Here is a 20675-nt window from a genome sequence, read left to right as displayed (position 1 = left end):
GTATTCATCATTTCACGGTGAGGTCTACTACACCTGTTGTATTCATCATTTCACTGTAAGGTCTACTACACCTGTTGTATTCATCATTTCACGGTGAGGTCTACTACACCTGTTGTATTCATCATTTCACGGTAAGGTCTACTACACCTGTTGTATTCATCATTTCACGGTGAGGTCTACTACACCTGTTGTATTCATCATTTCACTGTAAGGTCTACTACACCTGTTGTATTCATCATTTCACTGTAAGGTCTACTACACCTGTTGTATTCATCATTTCACGGTGAGGTCTACTACACCTGTTGTATTCATCATTTCACGGTGAGGTCTACTACACCTGTTGTATTCATCATTTCACGGTAAGGTCTACTACACCTGTTGTATTCATCATTTCACGGTAAGGTCTACAACACCTGTTGTATTCATCATTTCACGGTGAGGTCTACTACACCTGTTGTATTCAACATTTCACGGTAAGGTCTACTACACCTGTTGTATTCATCATTTCACGGTAAGGTCTACTACACCTGTTGTATTCATCATTTCACGGTAAGGTCTACTACACCTGTTGTATTCATCATTTCACGGTAAGGTCTACTACACCTGTTGTATTCATCATTTCACGGTAAGGTCTACTACACCTGTTGTATTCATCATTTCACGGTAAGGTCTATTACAACTGTTGTATTCATCATTTCACGGTAAGGTCTACTACACCTGTTGTATTCATCATTTCACGGTAAGGTCTACTACACCTGTTGTATTCATCATTTCACGGTAAGGTCTACTACACCTGTTGTATTCATCATTTCACGGTAAGGTCTACTACACCTGTTGTATTCATCATTTCACGGTAAGGTCTACTACACCTGTTGTATTCATCATTTCACGGTAAGGTCTACTACACCTGTTGTATTCATCATTTCACGGTAAGGTCTACTACACCTGTTGTATTCATCATTTCACGGTAAGGTCTACTACAACTGTTGTATTCATCATTTCACGGTAAGGTCTACTACACCTGTTGTATTCATCATTTCACGGTAAGGTCTACTACACCTGTTGTATTCATCATTTCACGGTAAGGTCTACTACACCTGTTGTATTCATCATTTCACGGTAAGGTCTACTACACCTGTTGTATTCATCATTTCACGGTAAGGTCTACTACACCTGTTGTATTCATCATTTCACGGTAAGGTCTACTACACCTGTTGTATTCATCATTTCACGGTAAGGTCTACTACACCTGTTGTATGCGGCGCATGTGACAAATAACATTTGATTGGATTCTATCTTGTCTTGTGATGATGCGTCCTGCATGTACAGTTGAAGTCGGAAGTTTACATACACTAAGTTGACTGCGCCTTTAAATAGCTTGGAAAGTTCCAGAAAATGATATCATGGCTTTAGTAGCTTCTGATAGGCTAATTGACATAACTTGAGTCAATTGGAGGTGTACCTGTGGATGTATTTCAAGGCCTACCTTTAAACGTAGTGCCTTATGCTTGACATCATGGGAAAATCAAAAGAAATCAGCCAAGACCTCAGAAAAACATTTGTAGACCTCCACAGGTCTGGTTCATCCTTGGGAGCAATTTCCAAATGCCTGAAGGTCCCACGTTAATCTGTACAAACAATAGTACGCAAGTATAAACACCTTGGGACCACGCAGTCGTCATACCGCTAAGGAAGGAGATGCCCTCTGTCTCCTAGAGATGAACGTACTTTGGTGCGAAAAGTGCATATCAATCCCAGAACAACAGCAAAGGACCTTGTGAAGATGCTGGAGGAAGCAGGTACAAAAGTATCTATATCCACAGTAAAACAAGTCCTATATCGACATAACCTGAAAGGCTGCTCAGCAAGGAGGAATCCACATCTCCAAAACCGCAATAAAAATGCCAGACTACAGTTTGACACTGCACATGGGGACAAAGATCGTACTTGTTGGAGAAATGTCCTCTGGTCTAATGAAACAAAAATAGAACTGTTTGGCCATAATGACCATTGTTATGTTTGGAGGAAAAAGTGGGAGGCTTGCAAGCCGAAGAACATCATCCCAACTGTGAAGCACGGGGGTGGCAGCATCATGTTGTGGGGGTGCTTTGCTGCAGGAGGGGCTGGTGCACTTCACAAAATAGATGGCATGAGGAAGGAAAATTATGTGGATATATTGAAGCAACATCTCAAGACATCAACCAGGAAGTTAAAGCTGACCCCAAGCATACTCCCAAAGTTGTGGCAAAATGGCTGATGGACAACAAAGTCAAGGTTTTGACTACCCGAAACGTTTGACCCAAGTTAAACAATTTAAAGGCAATGCTACCAAATACTAATTGAGTGTATGTACATTTCGGACCCACTGGGAATGTGATGAAAGAAATAAAAGCTGAAATAAATCATTCTCTCTACTATTATTCTGACATTTTACATTCTTAAAATAAAGTGGTGATCCTAACTGACCTAAGACGGGGATTTTTTTTACTAGGATTAAATGTCAGGAATTGTGAAAAACTGAGTTTAAATGTATTTGGCTAAGGTTCCAACTTCAACTTTATACTGTAAGTGTACTCATCAAAGATCTGAATATCAAGAAGTCATCGTCTCTCACTGTTGGGAACTTTCATTTTGACATGGTTGGTCGTTTTATACTTGACGTGTGAAGCTGTCCCATAGACCTCCGTACATCCCCAGTCATTTCAGTCTTTGTTATGGGGGATGGTGTGAAACAGGTGGGTAGATGACTGATCTCTAACTAAAGCCAAAAAAACAAAACACTTTGGAACGGGGTATAATTCTATTCGCGCTGCGATAAACTAGACTGAGAAAGAGAAGCAGAGAAAGAGGTTGTTTATGAGGCAATGAGAACGATCAGCCTTGTTCTATTGGAACAGTAGTGTGACTGTGACCGCGGCACCTGCTGCTGAAACTCATTATGTCCAGTCTTATAGCTCGGTGTTGTGTGTGTGTGTGTGTGTGTGTGTGTGTGTGTGTGTGTGTGTGTGTGTGTGTGTATGTTTCGTGGTCAATTCACTGGCTCTACTCTTGGGGACTCACAAGTCCTAACACCTCTGTGCCACAAGAAATGTCCAGTACATCATTTAAGCCTTTTTCCTGGTTAAATAAAGAATAACAGCCCCTGTCATGCCTCCGGTGGGTACCGCTAACAGCTTAGACTTTCTCCCTGTTCCGTCCCTATAGACACCAGGCCGTGGCCCCGCCATGCATGTGAGACATGACCAACAAGGCAGCCTGAGATAGCTCGAGCAGCCCCCCGAGCAGCATGGAGCCTATAGGTAATATATGGGGAATAGGGTGTCATTTGAAGAGTGGAATGCATGTACATTTGATCCAAAATGGAACATTTGCTGTACGACTTTTATTAATATTGACTCTTAACCTCTGACCCCTGACTCTCCAGGCAGTTGCGCCCCCTTGGCCTCAGAGTCGGACATCTACCGCAGTGTTCAGGCCGTGCTCAGGGAGCTGGAGAGCCAGCACCCCTCCTCTGTGCTGAATAAAGGTAAACCACACTGTTGAGTTGAGCAGAGCTGAGAGGTAGTGAACCGGCTTGCTTTCCAGTGAGCATGGCTCCGTTTCAAGTCAGGCTGATTTTGTTGCACATTTCCAGTCTGGTTTGGTCAGTTGAAGCTAACTGGCTAGCTTCAACTGTTAGTGCTATCTAAATGCATAGCAAGCTTCATCAAGTAACCCCCACATTACTGACCCAAAGCTCAATAACGATGCATATGGGTACCTTATATCACAGGAGGCTGGTGAGGGGAGGACTGCTCATAATAATGGCTAGAAGGAAGTGAATGGAATGGTTTCAAGCACATGGAAACGATGTGGTTGATACCGTTCCATTTATTCAATTACAGCCATTACTTTGAGCCTGTCCTCCCCAATTAAAATACCACCAGCCGCCTATGGCTTACATACAAAGCATCTAGGTTTAAAATGGAATGAAGGTCCCTGACTTGCCACTCTGCTCCACCGTCCGGAAGGAGTTGATCCTCTTTAATGTTCCATATTAATCTGCCCAAACCACATGAGAATGACACATAACCGCTGCCTGGCAATAATCGGAAAATTGCACTGAGTCAGCTATTAGTTTTATCCACAGTTTGGGTTCGTTGTGCAATGGAACAAAGCATTGGCACTGAGTCACACCAGCTATTTGTGTAGCGCTTTGTCTATGGAAACAACAGAGAGTGTGAGTGCTGTTTATTGCCATCTGTGGAAATGTTTGCAAGTGCTGAGTGTGTGTTTCTATTCGAAGGGATGCTAAGATGGACACTGCACAAGAAGGTTCGGAACAATCCTGCCAACAGTCTCATTCTGGTGAGAGTCGTCGTCAAGGAGCTGGAAAGGGTATGTCATCAATGTGCTCCGTTAGGCCATTCCGGGGCCTTATATGGAGAAATATAAGTCTCTGGGCCATTCATTATTAGTTTACACTGTCGTGTCAAGAGATAAGACAATCAACGATTGCTACCCAAATACATTTGAAAAGAACACTGAGACTGTCAAGGACATTGTGCGACAATGTGAAACATGAATGTTATGTCTAGTGGGAAACGGGCGGATTGGCCATCTGGCATTTCGGGCAAACACTAGATGGAATGGTTTATTTTTAGCCCAGTGGGTCTGTCAAACTTGTTGTTTTTTTTACACAAAATTATAATTAACTTGCTATTAATTGGCCGGTGTGGAGGCCTCAAGGAAAATCATTGTCCAATGTGTTAGAAATGCCAGGGCCGATTTCTGGTCCCAGTCCGCCCCTGATGGTAACAGATAAGCTATCTTTTACAGACAAACTTTGTATTAGTGAGTAACTGACTAACACAGTAGTTTGTGTGCTTGTCTCTTGTTGTCTGCAGGCTGAGAGGGTAGACTGTCGGACACACATCATCCCCCTGCTCCACACACTCATCTATGCTGTCATCCAGGTAGGTTCCGGGAGCTTACGTTACACAAGGAAACACCTGTCAGACATGACAACAGCATCTTTACAGACCTGTCTCAGGGTTGGCTGGGGAGAAGCTTTCATTTGGGGGATTGGATCATTTCCCGCCACTGTTTTGATGATCTCCTCCGATTTGATGCAGTCTTATTTCCTGTAAATCGTCTCCTACACTTCCTGGTCAGGCGAGGTCAGGATTCTGTACTGTCGTAGACCTTTATCTCTTCTTTATCTGTTAGCGTCTCCTTAAAGAGACAGTTCTTGTTGTTACCAGAGCCATAGGCTCTTTATAGTAGAATATAATAGAATGGGATGGAAAACAATAGAAAACAGTATATGTTGTATATTGACGTTTTGGGAAGTTTGTGCAGGTATTTATGGAGGGAAATGGTACTATACTGTATTTGAGGGTTGTGTGTATGTACCATACCAATTGTGTTTGGTGGTTCAGGTAAGTCCGAGGACAGCTGTGACTGACTGACAGTGCTAACTGTGCGTATATCTGTGTACGTTCCAGTCAGCCTACCTTCCTGACGACCTGTACAAGCGGGTGTACGACTTCTGCAAGAGGCTGCTTACCCTCCCCCAGCCCTACTGTACTGTAGGCCTCAGCTACACCAGACGCATGAAGACAGAACGCTACACACCAGGTACTGAAACCAACGTACATCCTTCGACCAACCTGTCGAGTTATGTGTTTTTCTATTACGTGCTAGACAAGACTTTATTGGTAGACTTTACTGTCGTCGAAAGGTGATCATCGTTTTACTGTAACACACTTTATAATGAAGAGGGATGGTTTTTGTTTCAACACATTCGAGGGCCGTAGTACGAGAATGTCACGTGTTTTACATTGGATAGTACATCTTTTTGACCCACAGGAGTGCTGTATCAGAGGATGGTGGTCGCAGAGCAGAGCCTGAAGAATGACTACCATTCCTTTCAGGAGAGGTGAGAGATCAACCTAGCTTGCAGTTGTATGCAACACGGTGACACAGCGAGAAGCACAGTACAGTGTAGAAGCCATTTTTCCTCGTGGTATAGAATGACATGCTGTTTGTAGATAAAGTAGCTTGTAATAACAGCAGGTTGCGTGTGAACTGCCCGACCAAACAATTAGGGTACTGGTTGATCAAGGATAACCAAAGGCAATAACTCAATCTCTCCTACGGTCTCCTAGGGTGTTTGTGTTCGCCGATCCGGCGGTCTTCTACGGCCCCCACGGTGAGGCGCTGAGGGGGGACATCGAGGCCTCGGGGTCAGGGGGGTATCTGAATCCCCTTGACCACATGCGGAGCGTGGTCCAACACTCCATCCAGGCTGCTCTCGGAGGGGAGCTGTGCCACGGTCCTAAACTGGCACAGGCACTGAAGGTCAGTGTGGTTGCACTGTGGTTGTGTTAACATTGAGTTTCACTATGACGTGTCTTCTTCTATTAAAGTCTGGTCTTTCCGAATGCGTATGTGATGATGGGTTTCAGGGTCAAAGTTATTGGTAAAACCCTTAATTTACTTCATTTCTTTTTTTTTGGCTTTATTTATTTGTCCATCCATCCCACTTCGGAGAACAAAAGTAGCTTCGTTATTACCACATTGTTTTTGTTACATGTACATTCTAGCCACATTTTACACAGTGAAAAAACCTTTTGGGTTTGACTTCTGTTCGAGGGGCAAAGAAACTTGTTTTATGGTCTTGATATTTACTTTGATGTTTAATCTCAGCTTGACTTTGGTTTTGTCGTGTCATTTTGCAAATGTTGCCGTGTTTTGTTCAAAGTTATCTAAATCAATACCACTTTGTGTTTGACACTAGTTTCTATTTCAATGTATTGCACAAACCCCTTTGTGGTTTGAGTAGTTTCAATTTGCACCAAAGCAAAGCTCAGAAAGCTAAAGGTCTCTACTAGTGCCTCATACATGCCATCTCAGTCATATTCAGCAACACACTTAACCACAAATGATCTATAATGACTCAATAGTGTGTTGTTTAGTTGTGCAGTTCCATGATCTAGCAGAGGTTGGCACCATTCCCATTAAAACACACACTTACACACACTGGTCCTAATATAACACTCATCTCAACAGGATGTGTCAAAGTCAGACTTCCAGATGTGTTTGTCTGGTCGCTGGTGGCCTTTCACCTGTATTCTATTCATAGACGGTGTGTGTGTGTGTGTGTGTGTGTGTGTGTGTGTGTGTGTGTGTGTGTGTGTGTGTGTGTGTGTGTGTGTGTGTGTGTGTGTGTGTCTGTGTGTCTGTTTGTTTGCACGTTTGTGCGCGCGTGTGTGTGGCAGAAAATTGGCCAGGACGTGGAGCCGTACTTCCAGGAAGTGGTGGCCAGTCTGGAGCAGAGTGTGGAGGAGGGCACCAAGGGGGAAGGGGTGGTGCTGAGGGGGAGACTGGGACAACTCTACAGAGAGATCCTCACCCATACTGACACATCAGGTACAGGATCATCATAGAGGGGTCATCTTTTGACTGTTTGAAACCAAAACCAACTGATCTAAAAAAACATCCAGACATTATCTCCCATTTCTTTTAGACTAGCATTTGGTTTCTGTTTACAAGTGAAAATGGAGGGGTAACATTAATGTAGACGACACTTCAAGGTATTACAGCTGGTACTTGTATATAAGTAGTTATACATTTTTCATTTAGGGCGTATTCAGAGAAATACTGCCAACTCTGTCCTTTTTTTGTGTTAGTGTGTCTTCAAGCTGACACATACCGTACAGTGCAGCAGTCACTGACTCAGTGATTGGTCAGCTGATCTTTCCCATTGAATTCCTCCATGTCTAAATCTGTCGAGTCAGATCCCCCCCCCCCCAGGACGGATGTACACTGTAATTCCCTTTTAATACATATTTATTCTTCTCATCATAACAACTATCTTTCAAATGGACACTACACTGTGAGACCATATACTTAGTGTAGGGGATGGGGACCAGGAAGTAAGCGGGTGTTGTTTTTGGTGTCATTGTGACAGTTTGGGCTCTTCCTGGTTTAGACACATTGTCCTCCGGTGGTGGGGGATGCCTGTGTGACATGCCGCTTCCCAACCCGGAGATGAGCTTCCACCTGTGGAGGGAGGATGAGGAGATCTGTGAGTGGTGAAATCTGTTGTTTATACACACCAATGAGAGAACTCTGTTACATGAACTCTATATAACTCTATAACTATAGCAGTCAAAAGTTTAGAATTTGATCCCATATTCCTAGTACGCATTGACTACATCAACTTGTTACTCTACAAACTTTTTGATTGCATTTGCAATTCATTTTTGGTTGTATTTCTGATTATTTTGTGCCCAATAGAGATGAATAGTAAATAAATAATAGTAAACATTTCGGAGTCACATTTATTGTAAATAAGAATAGAATATGTTTCTGAACACTTCCACATTCATGTGGATGCTACCATGGTTATGGATAATCCTGAATGAATCGTGAATAATGAGGAGTGTTATTCTAACACACTGTGTTCTCACCCGATGGAAACATCCAAAATTATAGCTCTTTCTTGTCTCGCTGCTTCCTGTTCCCATTGACCTGTATTGACATTCATGTTAAAGATACAGTATATATGTCTTCTGGCTCCTATTTCTCTGATGTCACCTCTACCACCAGGGCGCGAGCTGGCCAAGTGCGTGCGCTCCAGCTCCATGTCGTCGGAACACTTCTGCCTCAGCCAGGACCAGGAGACCGACTTTGACCTCGCCGACCTCCCCGCCGACCTCACTTCCTCCTCCGCCATGCCCCGCCACTCCGTGATGTCCACCGACAGCGGCATCGAGAGGGACCTTCCCCCTGGGGTTGAGCCTCCAGTGGTGGAACCCTCTGGTGGTTCGGAGGAGGGGGAGGCCAGGTTAACCCGACGAGGAGGCATCAAGATGAGGCCGTCAGTCACGGACAATATGGCCCTGATGCAGGACGCTCTGGAGGAGAGCGGGAGTGTGGCCGGGGGAGGGGGAGGCGGGGGAGGGGGGACACTTCATAGGAAGGCGGGGTGCAGCGGGACCCCCTCATTCTCCAAGCAGCAGAGGCACTTCACAGCCCGGATCGTGGTGATGGGGGACGACAGGGTGCTGGGGAAGCTGGCTAAGGCCTTCTACTTTCTCAGGTGAGGGACCAGGATCATGGGTAATGTAGTCTGGGAGACTGCATGTAGTTTGTAATGGATATTGGATATATTAGAATGGATACTGGATATAATCGATTTCTGTTAGAAATGATCACCGTATACTTTTTGGTGACAGTTCCACCTACAACATCTGAATTTGGTTAGCCCTATACTATGCTGTTGAAAATGGTTTATTTCTTAATGTCCAAAAAATGGAATCGGAAACTAACTGTCCATTTCCGTGGTCTAGTCAGGAAGAAGGAAGTTGAATGGAAACCATGACACATTAATAGTTAATTCCGTCAGAAATATACAATGGGATTATTCCTAACTAACTCAAGACTGGTTGTTACACCCATTTTGGTGTGCTGTGTAGCATGGTTTGAGGGTTAGTTAATCATTGGTTTCACTCTGCAGGAAAAGGGAAGCGCGTCGTCTCTTTCTGACCATGAAAGTCAACTTCCAGTTTTACTACATCCCTGTCTGTGAGGATCCCAGTCCCACCTGTCCTGTCAGAGTAAGACCACAAACTAACACTTCACTCCTATCAGTTTACAACCTGTCAAGAGACAACGATATGACTCATTTCAGTGTTTCAGTTTGGGAACACACACCCACATACACACACACAGTATGTGAAATGATCACGTTAAAAGAATGATATGCGGGTTGAAATGGCAGATTTGGACACTGATAAGTACCTGCATTGGAACGCAGTGGCTGTACAGTAATACGCTGTAAACGCTGTGTGGGTTTTGACTGACAGCCGTTCTGAACTTGAGCAACGCACGCGACAAGAAGTTGCCCACATCCCTCCCACTGATCGGACAACGTTTGGAATTTTGTTGTTGTCTGAGTGAGGGGAATGCTGTAAATGATGTATTTTGAAAGATGAGATGTCCAAATGTGCACTTCACATTTCCATATCATAAAACTCCTGTAATCTACAGTCAACGTTTATGATGACTATGTTTGATGTACAGTTACAAGAATGACATCAATCAATCGATCACATTTATTTCACAAGCTCTTTTTAGATCAGCAGATGTCACGAAATGCTACACAGAATCTTAAAACGCCAAACAGCAAGCAATGCACAGTGTCATATCCTGGTTTGTCCTGAACAGAATCTCACTTGGCAAAAACTGCTTGAATCAATGTTGTTTCCATGTCATTTCAACAACAAGACATCTATTCGATGATGTTGAATCAACGTGGAAACGGACTGGATTTGAAAAAAGTCATCGACGTGTGGAAATGTGTTTTTTTTTCACCCAACTTTGAACCTAAATCCAATGACAGTGATATTTTTGGTTGATTTCACGTTGACAACTCAGCCAAATGTAAATCAAAACTAGACGTTGAAATGACGTCTGTGCCCCGTGGGATGTTTGTGTATTATGAAGAAAATCTGCAGCGAAACACGTACCTGAATGCACCTGAATGCACCTGAATGCACCTGAATGCACCTGAATGCACCTGAATAGTCCTTTCTATGCGCACCAAAATTACGATATGTTCTCTGAATTGCCCTGTGAAAGCGTAACACTGTAAGATCATATTTTATAACTTCGCTAGTTTGTTGGCAATAGAACAAGCTTTCAAATGATGCCCACCTGACCCAGACTGTGATTTATAATGGTCTGTTTCTGGATTGCGTAAACAAGAACAGTAATTGTGTGACGGCGGGGATGCAGGGCTGTGTTCCAAACACAACAACTACAAGTGTGCTTGTTCTAGGTCCTCAACGGCACAGCTAGGAGAGCTCAAAACAAAACACCTTATAGTTGAAGACTTCTTTGAGTTATAAAAGTGTATTGAAATTACTTAGGAACTGTGCACACTTTGGAGAGGGGTGGGGCCACTTGGAGACAATTGTTTTTGTCTTATGTTGCACCTACCCTACATTTTCCAGGAGTATTCTTATCCTGTTACTGAATGGAATTCAGAGTATTTTAAGATTTTTTTGCGACGAAAAGTACAGTAAATATAAAATGCACATAAAATCAACCGTGTAACTTTTGGATTCAGTCGTCAGTTGAACTGGCTTAATGTCGTTCTCTGGTTTTACACTGAACTTGGCTGTGGTTGAGTAACCCTAACAGTTTAGTACAGTAGTGGATCTTTAATAAACCATGTTGTACTTCCTTCTCTATCAGGAAAACCTCTCCCCATCCCGGGAAAACCCCTGTGCCCTGGGTTCCTACTTGGGAATGGTGGATCCATGGTACAACTGCAACATCAACAGTCTGGGTTCCATGATCCCCAAGCTGGCCAGAATGGTACAATAACCTACTGTTTCTACGTTATGTTGAAATGACAGCATCAAATAGTATTTTCTGTTCTCTTTTGATACTTTTGATTGAGCCTGCCTGGAATGCTAGATTGACAGGGTTTGCACTTTCGGGACTATTTCATTAGCCTGGCAAGCTCAATCAAGTGTCGCTTTCAGGATTTTAAGAGGAAACGCAATACTAGTCTAATCTACAGTAGGTCTGATTTACAGTAGATAAAGTTGTGGTTACGTTGAATGTGGTTTATGCTCTGCAACCGGTCTGTACCATATAAAAAAGTCAACAAATTACCTGTTGCATGTTTCTAGGTGTTTTGAATGATTAGCAAACAAAAGGGAGTTGCACAGTACTGTACAGTAGTTGCCTGCTTACAGGAAGCAACAAAAAAAACATCTGTGGGCTCTTACCGAAACTAGGAACCTATGAGTACTGTATGCAAATAGTTTTGCTGTTATGGGTCATCTTAGCATTTAGCTGGATAGAGGGAAGAGAAACTGTTTGACACAGTATAGGGAAAGACAGAGAAGTATCGGGGGTAAAAGATTGTGAAACGTAGCAGGGACACAGGGTCAAGTTGATGCTGCATCGTTAAAAAAAGCCTTTGTGCACCACACAAACTTCCGGAAGTAATCAATGCACTCATGTAGTGGCATAATGAAAAAGCCTTTTTTACAACACGTAGGTGGTTTTTTAAATTCTTGCCATGCATCCGCCAGAAATCAATCAAGGCTTTTAAAAATGTTCCACTACATGATACTGCCTTGATTACTTCTGGAAGTTTGTTTGCACAAAGGCTTTTCTATAGTATTTCATCCCATGATCAAAGAGCACCTTGTGGATGAACTATAAACCAAAGAAGCGCTCCTCTCCTGTGTCTCTACATGAATGAAATAGAGTTCCTTCCTAAACATGAACATTCAGTGTATTAAAAAGCTACTTTTATGTGTACCCCTATCTGTCTTGGTCAACCCCAGGCTCCATACTAACATGTTCCCATCTCTCTCCAGCAGTCCAACAGCAGCAAGCAGGCAGAGCCTAACCCCTTCCTGTCTGATGTCATTTCCTACTACGTGCGGACCGGACTGCAGCCTGTTTACTTCACCATCTATTCTGTCAAGGTGAGGAGACATAGGATGCATCTGAAATGGTACCCTAGTCAGAGCCCTGTGGGCCCTGGTTAAAAGCAGTGCACAATATAGGGATTAGGGGGCCATTTGTGACACAGCCGTAGCCATATTCTTCACAAACAGGTCTAGTTATCGCCTAAACACTGTCGAATCTCTCTACCACTGTCTGTTGTTGATTGTGTGACATAATGACAGTAAGTCTGCGGCGATGGACTGAGCATAGCTTATCGTTAGCACTCTAGCATGTTCATGATTATCAGTCCTCAATCATAGACCAAAAAACACCAAATTCCAGAGTGCACATTATCTGAATGGTCATATATTATAACAATAATATATGCCATTTAGCAGATGCTTTTATCCAACGCGACTTACAGTCATGAATGCATACATTTTTACGTACGGTTGGCCTCAGCGGGAAACGAACCTCCTTGGCATTACAAGAGCCTTGCTCTACCAACTGACCCACGATTGTCATCCTCCTGCCTATGTTCTAGATCTGCTTCTCCAACCTGACCAAGGACCCAGTGGAGGACGTGTTTCTCTCCCACTTGGGGCTGGACTTCCCTGAGTTCAAACAGTCCCCAACTACTTTGAAAGGTAACATTTAGCCTGTGTACGCCGATCAACGTTCTCTGCATCTGATGTTTTGTTTCAAACTGATTTGAAGTGTGTGTGTGTACGTGTGTGCGTGCATTGGTGTGTGCACGTGCATATGTCACTCGTCCGGTCTGATCACGTCTGGCCTCCCACTCTCAGCCTCAACCATCAAGCAGAAGAAGAACACAGGAGACGTATGTGGTGCCGTCGTCTCTGTCAACTACAAAAAGGTCAGCGAAGTTCAACCGTGTTTTTAACATTACCTCATCAATATACATCAACGTAAAAGTGCATGCATCTGGCTATAAACATTTTCATCGTTTTTGGGATTGATACTGTTGATGCAAAGTCTGTTTTTTCTCTGTTTAGAGTTTTGAACTGCACCATGAGAGTGGCCTGACCTGACGAGAGATCATATAACCTGCATTTGACGTTTAGCTGTTAGTTTCTCTCTATGACCTCCGACCTGTGTCTCTGTCCTCCCCTCCAGGTGTCGTTGAGTGGTAGAGACGTAGACAAGGGTATGTCATTGAGGACCTCAGGTGTTCAGATTAGTGCCATTCCCTCCCATGAAACTGAAGGTATACAACACTACATATCACACACAATGATATTTACTATATTCATGTAATTAATTGCTAGATTCATCTGTATTGTGATCAGTAGTCGCTGAGTTGTCACCCTATGGGTCTATTCCACGTCGGTTCAACGTCATTTCATTGAAATGACGTGGCAACAACGTTGATTCAACCAGTGGGTGCCCAGTGGGCAAAGTCACAATGTAAAACATTAGTGCATGTTCATGCTGTCGTATATTGATACAATTGTGAGAATGTAAAAATAAGTTCTGAAATGTCTACTACTTTTCCCATATTATTCTGTATATCTGTTGAAGCCTGGCCTATGTTCTTGTTTTTGTTGTTGTCGTCTTCAGATCTGAACTGTCTTACAGTCGCTTTCATCGAAACTAAACCCAAGAACACCATGGTGGGTTTACACCGTTTTAACACACAAATGTCTATTAGCGAAGGTTGTTCTAAAATTCAGAGACATAAAACATATTTACTTCATCCTCTTTGATATTCTTGGGTCTCTGCCTTGTTCGTAACGTCACAAAGGCCTGGTTCGCTGGACCAAGCCATGGTGCCCACATCGCTTTATGATCTCACGAACCTAGAACCCAAACCTAACACACAGACTTAATTCCACAGGAGGCCAAGATCCGTACCTGTAACGTTAAGATCAGGACCCTGGAGATGAAAACCTTCACTGTGACCCTGGACAAAGACTCTAGGAGGACCTTCAGAGACGTACAGAGGTGAGAGCTGTTGCTGTAGCTGTTGCCTACGGTTGGCCTACCATGGAAACTTGAAATAGATGAAAACAGGTCAGAGAGTGGTTTGGTGGATAGACACATGATCTTGTTACCAGAAGGTTGCTGGTTGAAATGTCTTCTGAAGCGTGTTGGTCTAACCTCATTTGATTAGCCCTAGTCATACTGAGTGTGGTTTAGTTACATATGCACATGTTATATATATTGTGCCGTGTTACAGGATATACTGTATATTGTGTCATGTTACAGTATATATGTTGTATGTAAATAACTAAATGCACATATATGCTTTTAAAAAGTGTACTATTATAATCCTCATTCAATGTTCATTGTCACTAAAGCCCCAAAAAGCTGGCAAACATACTTACCTAACTCTCATAATTTGACATGTCCTCTATCAATGAATTCATTTCCAGCATAGAGATCGCCCCCTGTCTTGACCCTGGATACTGTGTCCAGAAGACCATGCGGTCCAAGTTCAGTTTGGGGGAAGAGGAGAGGGACGCTGGCCTCAGCAAGTACATGAACAAAGGACTTCCTCTACCAATCAATACCTTCGCTGGTATCATCAACTGACTGATCCCACAACCATCTGGATGGACTCCACTGTACAGAGACTGAAACGTTGAGACCATCTACATTGCATGAGGATCAGGGACGCGCTTAGTACTCACAACAGCGCCTCAGTGTACCTTGAAGGGATGTGGAAAGAGAACCTGGGTGGCAGCTAAGGGTAACCCACAGTTATGTACCTGGTGTAACCTTGACAAGAAAACCAGTTGAGTTTGACAAGTGTTAGATTTGTCAACAAAGAAATTAATTTGCCATGGGTATTGGATCTCGTTCCAGCTTCTGCTTGTGACAGTTTTATCATTTACTGTTCCCATAGGCATATCTCTGACTGACAGCATAGTCAAAGAACAATATTGCCTCTAAAATTGACAATTTTATGAGAGTGTATGAGGCATGAGAGTGAAGCTGAGGTGGTATTAGCTCCTAGATAAGTTAGTCCTCTAAGCTAAAGCTTAACTTAAACAACCTGGGTTCAAGATCTGGTCCATCAGAAGAGTAGCCCACCCTCCCAATCATCTAACCTAAGGGAAGACTCATCCATCCCTTGACGTCAGGGTTGGGGCAAATTCCATTTCAATTCAGTAAAGTTACGGAGTAAACTGAAATTCCCATAGGGATTGACTGAATTGAAATGGAATTGACCCCAACCCTGCTTGCCATGTAAACACACTACCTGCTGCTCTTTGAGTTCTGACACTGAATCACCCTGGCAGGGTCATTTTCATTACTAAGCTTGGCAGAAGAACAACTTGAAGATAGTTTGATGTCTTGGTGAGCTAACAACAGAGGCTCTTGGATTAACCCGTTCTTTAAGAAACAGGTTCCATTTAAAGGGGCATATAGTCTATTACAGGCCACGTCTGCTCTGAGCTCTTCTAAGTTCTTGAGAGTTTGAATGCACTGTGCACAAGCCTTCAGTAAAAACATGACACAAAAGAACAGGCACCTATTTTAAGATCCCTAAAGAACATGTTGCATGACAGGAAACTGACTCGGGGGGGGGACTGTTCTGTATGCTATACTAACAAGTGGTGCAAAGCCCAGTGTGGTTGACTATTACCATGCTAGGAGGCCTATGCTAAAATGAAAGTTAAACTCTGAGCCCTTTGCTTGTTTCAAATGAATTTATCACGCCTAACTTGAAGGTGATGGAACACAGTCACCGCTGTCAGACATTGGCTGGTTTACAATAAATCATGAGGTGATGGGGACTAGTTATCATATATGCACACATAAAAAGTATGTAGATGACAGAAAGACATACAGACAGAGAGACAGAGAGACAGAGAGACAGAGAGAGAGAGAAAGACACTGACTGACTGAATGACTGAGTGGCCACATCTATAAAAGCCACTGTCATAATACCATTGAAAGAAACGAGGGTCTTAAAGAGCTCTGATCGCCAGCTAGTATGTTTGTAATGCATCATCAATCATCAACAGACCTTTTTGCACACTTGTCTATTTTTTAAATGTTATGTATGTAAGACTAATCATTGGAGTATGGTGTCATTGCAATTACTTGTTTAATAGTAGTGTAAATACATGTATTTTTTTATATAATTACTGTATATTTTATGTAAAAAGAGATAGAATTTGAATCTGTTGACTTTTTCTGAAATGAAATATGAATGAGCTGATTATTCTATTCTTAAAGGGATAGTTCACCCAAATTACAAAATGACATTGATTTCTTTACCCTATAAGCAATAAGTCTATGGACAAGGTTTCCCTGGTACTGTTCTACCGCAAATTTTTTGCATTTATGGCACAAATTATATATATATATATATATATATACTGATATTAGCATTTTTCCACATCATATTCAAATCATCTAGAAGGGACTTTGTTGAGCTTCACAATACATTTGAGATACTTTTAGATTATTTGGACTGTACCATGACTTGCATGGGATTTGTGCCACAAATGTTAAAAACAAAGCAAGACAACTCGTAAACTCCGAACCTCAGAGTTCAAATTTGTGTAAGTTTTTTGTGTAGAGCTTCCTATTGGTTGATTTTAATACTTTCCAAGTGGGAAACTATGACCTCATCTTTCTACGAATTTCCAAGTTGGACATTTTAGAGTTTCCAATTTCTGCGTTTTCTTGAACGCAGCGTTGCAGTGTAAGGAAACCAACGTGTAATTTTGTAATTTGGGTGAACTATCCCTTTAAGTACAGTGATGTTGAATGAAAGGGATACTGTGGGGAACATGTATGTAGTACCACCGATTAACGTAAGGTGGCGCCATGGTCTAATATAAAAGTATATATTCGAGTTTACAGTTGGTATTGAAAACATCATCAGCCTTGGCTTGAACACCGCAAACTCAAATAACCGCAAGAGCGTGACAACACCAGCACGTTGTGGAAGCGTTTTTACACAATTCTCTGCCATGCAGCTTGGTACTTAATGAAAGACTGTGCGCATAGACTGCTCCAGTTGCCTTTTCTTGTTAGTTTTCCTTCGGTTTCCAAGACACAGCATTGTACTTGTTTGACAGCGCATCCTTGACCAGTTTGGAATCGAACCCACGTTTGAGAGATGGAAAAGGAAAATAAACACGGATCATCACATCAGTACGGCTCTCTGGAATGCACTAAATGGAATACAGACAATTCCAAAACAGGTAAATACATGGAACTGTTTGTGTGTGCATAATTGACCTGAAAAGTGAAGACAATAGTATTTATTACAGGGGAAATGCTTGCAGTTGCATGCAGACGTTGATGTTTGTTTCATAATGCACGTCTACAGGTGGCAGTCAACAGCTGTAACTAGAGGGCTTATTTTAGTTCATTAGGATCCCGTCAACTACTGCACATGCAGCAGCTAACTCTTCCTGTGGTCCACATAAAACGTACAAATACATGACAAAGTACAGAACAGTTATAGACAAGGACATGCAATTCAAAATAAAAAAGAATATACGAGTTCTATATTGGAAAGACACCAAGAAACAATACGAATTATATTGACACACTATTCATATACAGTACAGTTACATTTGATCTTTAGAAAGTGGAGAGGTGCTGTGATAGAATATGTTTTTTTTTAAATCCGTTTTTAATAGTTAAACTTGCTTTTGCCTGAATAACCTCTGGTGGCAGAGCATTCCATGATGACATGGCTCTAAACATACACTGCCTTCGGAAAGTATTCAGACCCCTTGACTAGTTCCTCATTTTGTTAGGTTACAGCTTTATTCTAAAATTGATTAAATAGTTTTTTTCCCCATCATCAATCTACACAAAATACCCCATAATGACAAAGCAAAAACAGTTTTTTAGAAATGTTTGCTAATAAAAAATAAATACAAATTAAATATCAAATTCACATAAGTATTCAGAACCTTTACTCAGTACTTTGCTGAAGAACCTTTGGCAGCGATTACAGCCTTGAGTCTTCTTGGGTATGACACTACAAGCTTGGCACACCTGTATTTGGGGAGTCTCTCTCATTCTTCTCTGCAGATCCTCTCAAGCTCTGTCGGGTTGGCTGGGCCACTCAAGGACATTCAGAGACTTGTCCCGAAGCCAGTCCTGCGTTGTCTTGGCTGTGTGCTTATAGGGTCGTTGTCCTGTTAGATGGTGAACCTTTGCCCCAGTCAGAGGTCCTGAGCACTCTGAAGCAGGTTTTCATCAAGGATCTCTCTGTACTTTGCTCCATTCATCTTTGCCTCGATCCTAACTAGTCTCACAGTCCCTATCGCTGAAAAACATCCCCACAGCATGATGCTGCCACCACCATGCTTCACCGTAGGGATGGTGCCAGGTTTCCTCCAGACGTGACGCTTAGCATTCAGGCCAAAGAGTTCAATCTTGGTTTCATCAGACCAGAGAATCTTGTTTCTCATGGTCTGAGAGTCTTTAGGTGCCTTTTGGCAAACTGCAAGCAGACTGTGCCTTTTACTGAGGAGTGGCTTCCGTCTGGCCACTCTACCATAAATAACCGATTGGTGGAGTGCTGCAGAGATGGTTGTCCTTCTGGAAGTTTCTCCCATCTCCACAGAGAAACTCTAGAGGGCCCTTCTCCCCCGATTGCTCAGTTTGGCCGGGTGGCCAGCTCTAGGAAGAGTCTTGGTGGTTCCAAACTTCTTCCATTTAAGAATGATGGAGGCCGCTGTGTTCTTAGGGACCTTCAATGCTCCAGAATTTTTTTGGTACCCTTCCCCAGATCTGTGTCTCAACACAATCCTGTCTCGGAGCTCTACGGACAATTCTTTCGACCTCATGGCTTGGTTTTTGCTCTGACAACTGTGGGACCTTATGTAGACAGGTGTGTGCCTTTCCAAATCATGTCCAATCAATTGAATTTACCACAGGTGGACTCCAATCAAGTTGTAGAAACATCTCAACGATGATCAATGGAAACAGGATGCACCTGAGCTCAATTTCAAGTCTCATAAGAATGGGTCTGAATACTTATGTAAATAAGGTTCTGTTTTTTATTATTAATGCATTTGCAAAAAAATCCCAAAACCTGTTTTCACTTTGTCATTATGGGGTATTGTGTGTAGATTTCTGATATTGTTTTTATTTAATCAAATTTAGAATAAGGCTGTAAGGTAACAATGTGGACAAAGTCAAGGGGTCTGAATACTTTCCGAAGGCACTGTAACTGAGTGACGCATTACATCTGTTTTTAGTTTGGGTACAGTGAAGAAACCCATAGTGGTGTGTCTGGTGCGGCATGTACAGTGTATGTCTGTTTGAAGTGTATTCAAATTGATTATTCAAATGTTTAGGCATTTTCAACACACAAATGTTTCTTAAAAAGACTACAAGAGAAGTTGTCAATTTCTCCTAAACCCTCAAACATGAAATACTATTATGCATGTTGTTGACGTTAGTTCTGTGTGTGCGGTTAAGGACACGGTGTGCTGCTTTATTTTGAGCCTGCTGCAGCTTTAATGGGTCTTTCTTTGCTCCACCTGACCATATTACCAGACAGTAATCAAGATCCGCGCCTGAAGTAGTACAGTTTTGTCAAAAACGCAGAACATCTTTTTATAACAGACATACCTCTCCCCATCTTTACAACAGCTGTGTCAATATGACTTGACCATGAGTTCAGCTTCTTCCACTTGTTCAATGGTCACACCCTTAATGCACAACTCCATTTGAGGTTTAGGTATAGGAGAATGCTTTGAACCAAATGCAATACTTTTGGTTTTAGATGTATTTAAGGCCAGTTTATTGTTAATGACCCATTCTGACACTGACTATAACTGACTGTAGCTTCTTGTAAGACAAGTGGCAAATCGTTTTTAAAAATTGAGAAGAGTAATGGCCCAAGGCAACTGCCCTGAGGGATACCACACTGTACATATCTGACGTTAGAGAAGCTTCCATTGAAGGACACTCTCTGGGTTCTATTGAATAAGTAACTCTCCAACCATGTGATGGCAGGTGATGTAATGCCATAAGTGAGTTTTTTCAATAACGTGTGTGTCCATTTTAGAATAATGTGTACAGTCACAGGGTGTACGCCATTATAGTCAGTAAATTGCACCCCAAATTATAGATGATGGCCTGCTGATGAGACTTAACAGGACGTTGAGAATGGAACACTGTGAGTGTCAGTTTTGCAAGGCTGAGGACACACTGTTCCCACACTATTGATATCATTACATCAACAATTCTCTCAGAGTCAT

General features: G+C 42.4%; 2 protein-coding genes across 5 annotated transcripts in view; both read left to right on the top strand.

The window, feature by feature from the left end:
* Positions 1-16615, top strand: part of LOC110485802 (phosphoinositide 3-kinase regulatory subunit 6) — a 25659-nt gene extending 9044 nt beyond the window's left edge. For 2 of the 4 annotated variants that reach the window (XM_090195896.1, XM_090195895.1), the window contains exons 2-20: positions 3205-3299; positions 3425-3526; positions 4286-4377; positions 4887-4955; positions 5487-5619; positions 5851-5920; positions 6150-6342; positions 7263-7413; positions 7976-8071; positions 8596-9088; positions 9506-9605; positions 11248-11370; positions 12393-12500; positions 13007-13109; positions 13269-13339; positions 13600-13690; positions 14044-14096; positions 14321-14427; positions 14859-16615. In XM_090195896.1, the coding sequence (XP_090052022.1) occupies positions 3287-3299; positions 3425-3526; positions 4286-4377; positions 4887-4955; positions 5487-5619; positions 5851-5920; positions 6150-6342; positions 7263-7413; positions 7976-8071; positions 8596-9088; positions 9506-9605; positions 11248-11370; positions 12393-12500; positions 13007-13109; positions 13269-13339; positions 13600-13690; positions 14044-14096; positions 14321-14427; positions 14859-15018 (2328 nt within the window). In that variant the 5' untranslated portion in view covers positions 3205-3286 and the 3' untranslated portion in view covers positions 15019-16615. Of the gene's footprint in view, positions 1-3204; positions 3300-3424; positions 3527-4285; positions 4378-4886; positions 4956-5486; positions 5620-5850; positions 5921-6149; positions 6343-7262; positions 7414-7975; positions 8072-8595; positions 9089-9505; positions 9606-11247; positions 11371-12389; positions 12501-13006; positions 13110-13268; positions 13340-13599; positions 13691-14043; positions 14097-14320; positions 14428-14858 lie in introns of all 4 variants that reach the window. The other 2 variants (XM_090195894.1, XM_021556981.3) reach the window with 1 other exon arrangement.
* A 210-nt stretch (positions 16616-16825) lies between these two features.
* The window catches only part of LOC110485803 (bMERB domain-containing protein 1), a 39250-nt gene continuing 35400 nt past the window's right edge, over positions 16826-20675 (top strand). Inside the window, exon 1 of the mRNA XM_036940468.2 lies at positions 16826-17648. Coding sequence (XP_036796363.1) covers positions 17564-17648 — 85 coding nt within the window. The 5' untranslated portion in view covers positions 16826-17563. The remainder of the gene's footprint in view (positions 17649-20675) is intronic.

Source organism: Oncorhynchus mykiss, chromosome 13 (genome assembly GCF_057628025.1).
Source record: "Oncorhynchus mykiss isolate SJ-2025 chromosome 13, ASM5762802v1, whole genome shotgun sequence".
Taxonomy (NCBI): domain Eukaryota; kingdom Metazoa; phylum Chordata; class Actinopteri; order Salmoniformes; family Salmonidae; genus Oncorhynchus; species Oncorhynchus mykiss.
Note: the sequence above shows the minus strand (reverse complement) of the source record. Positions and strands in the feature narration are given on the sequence as shown.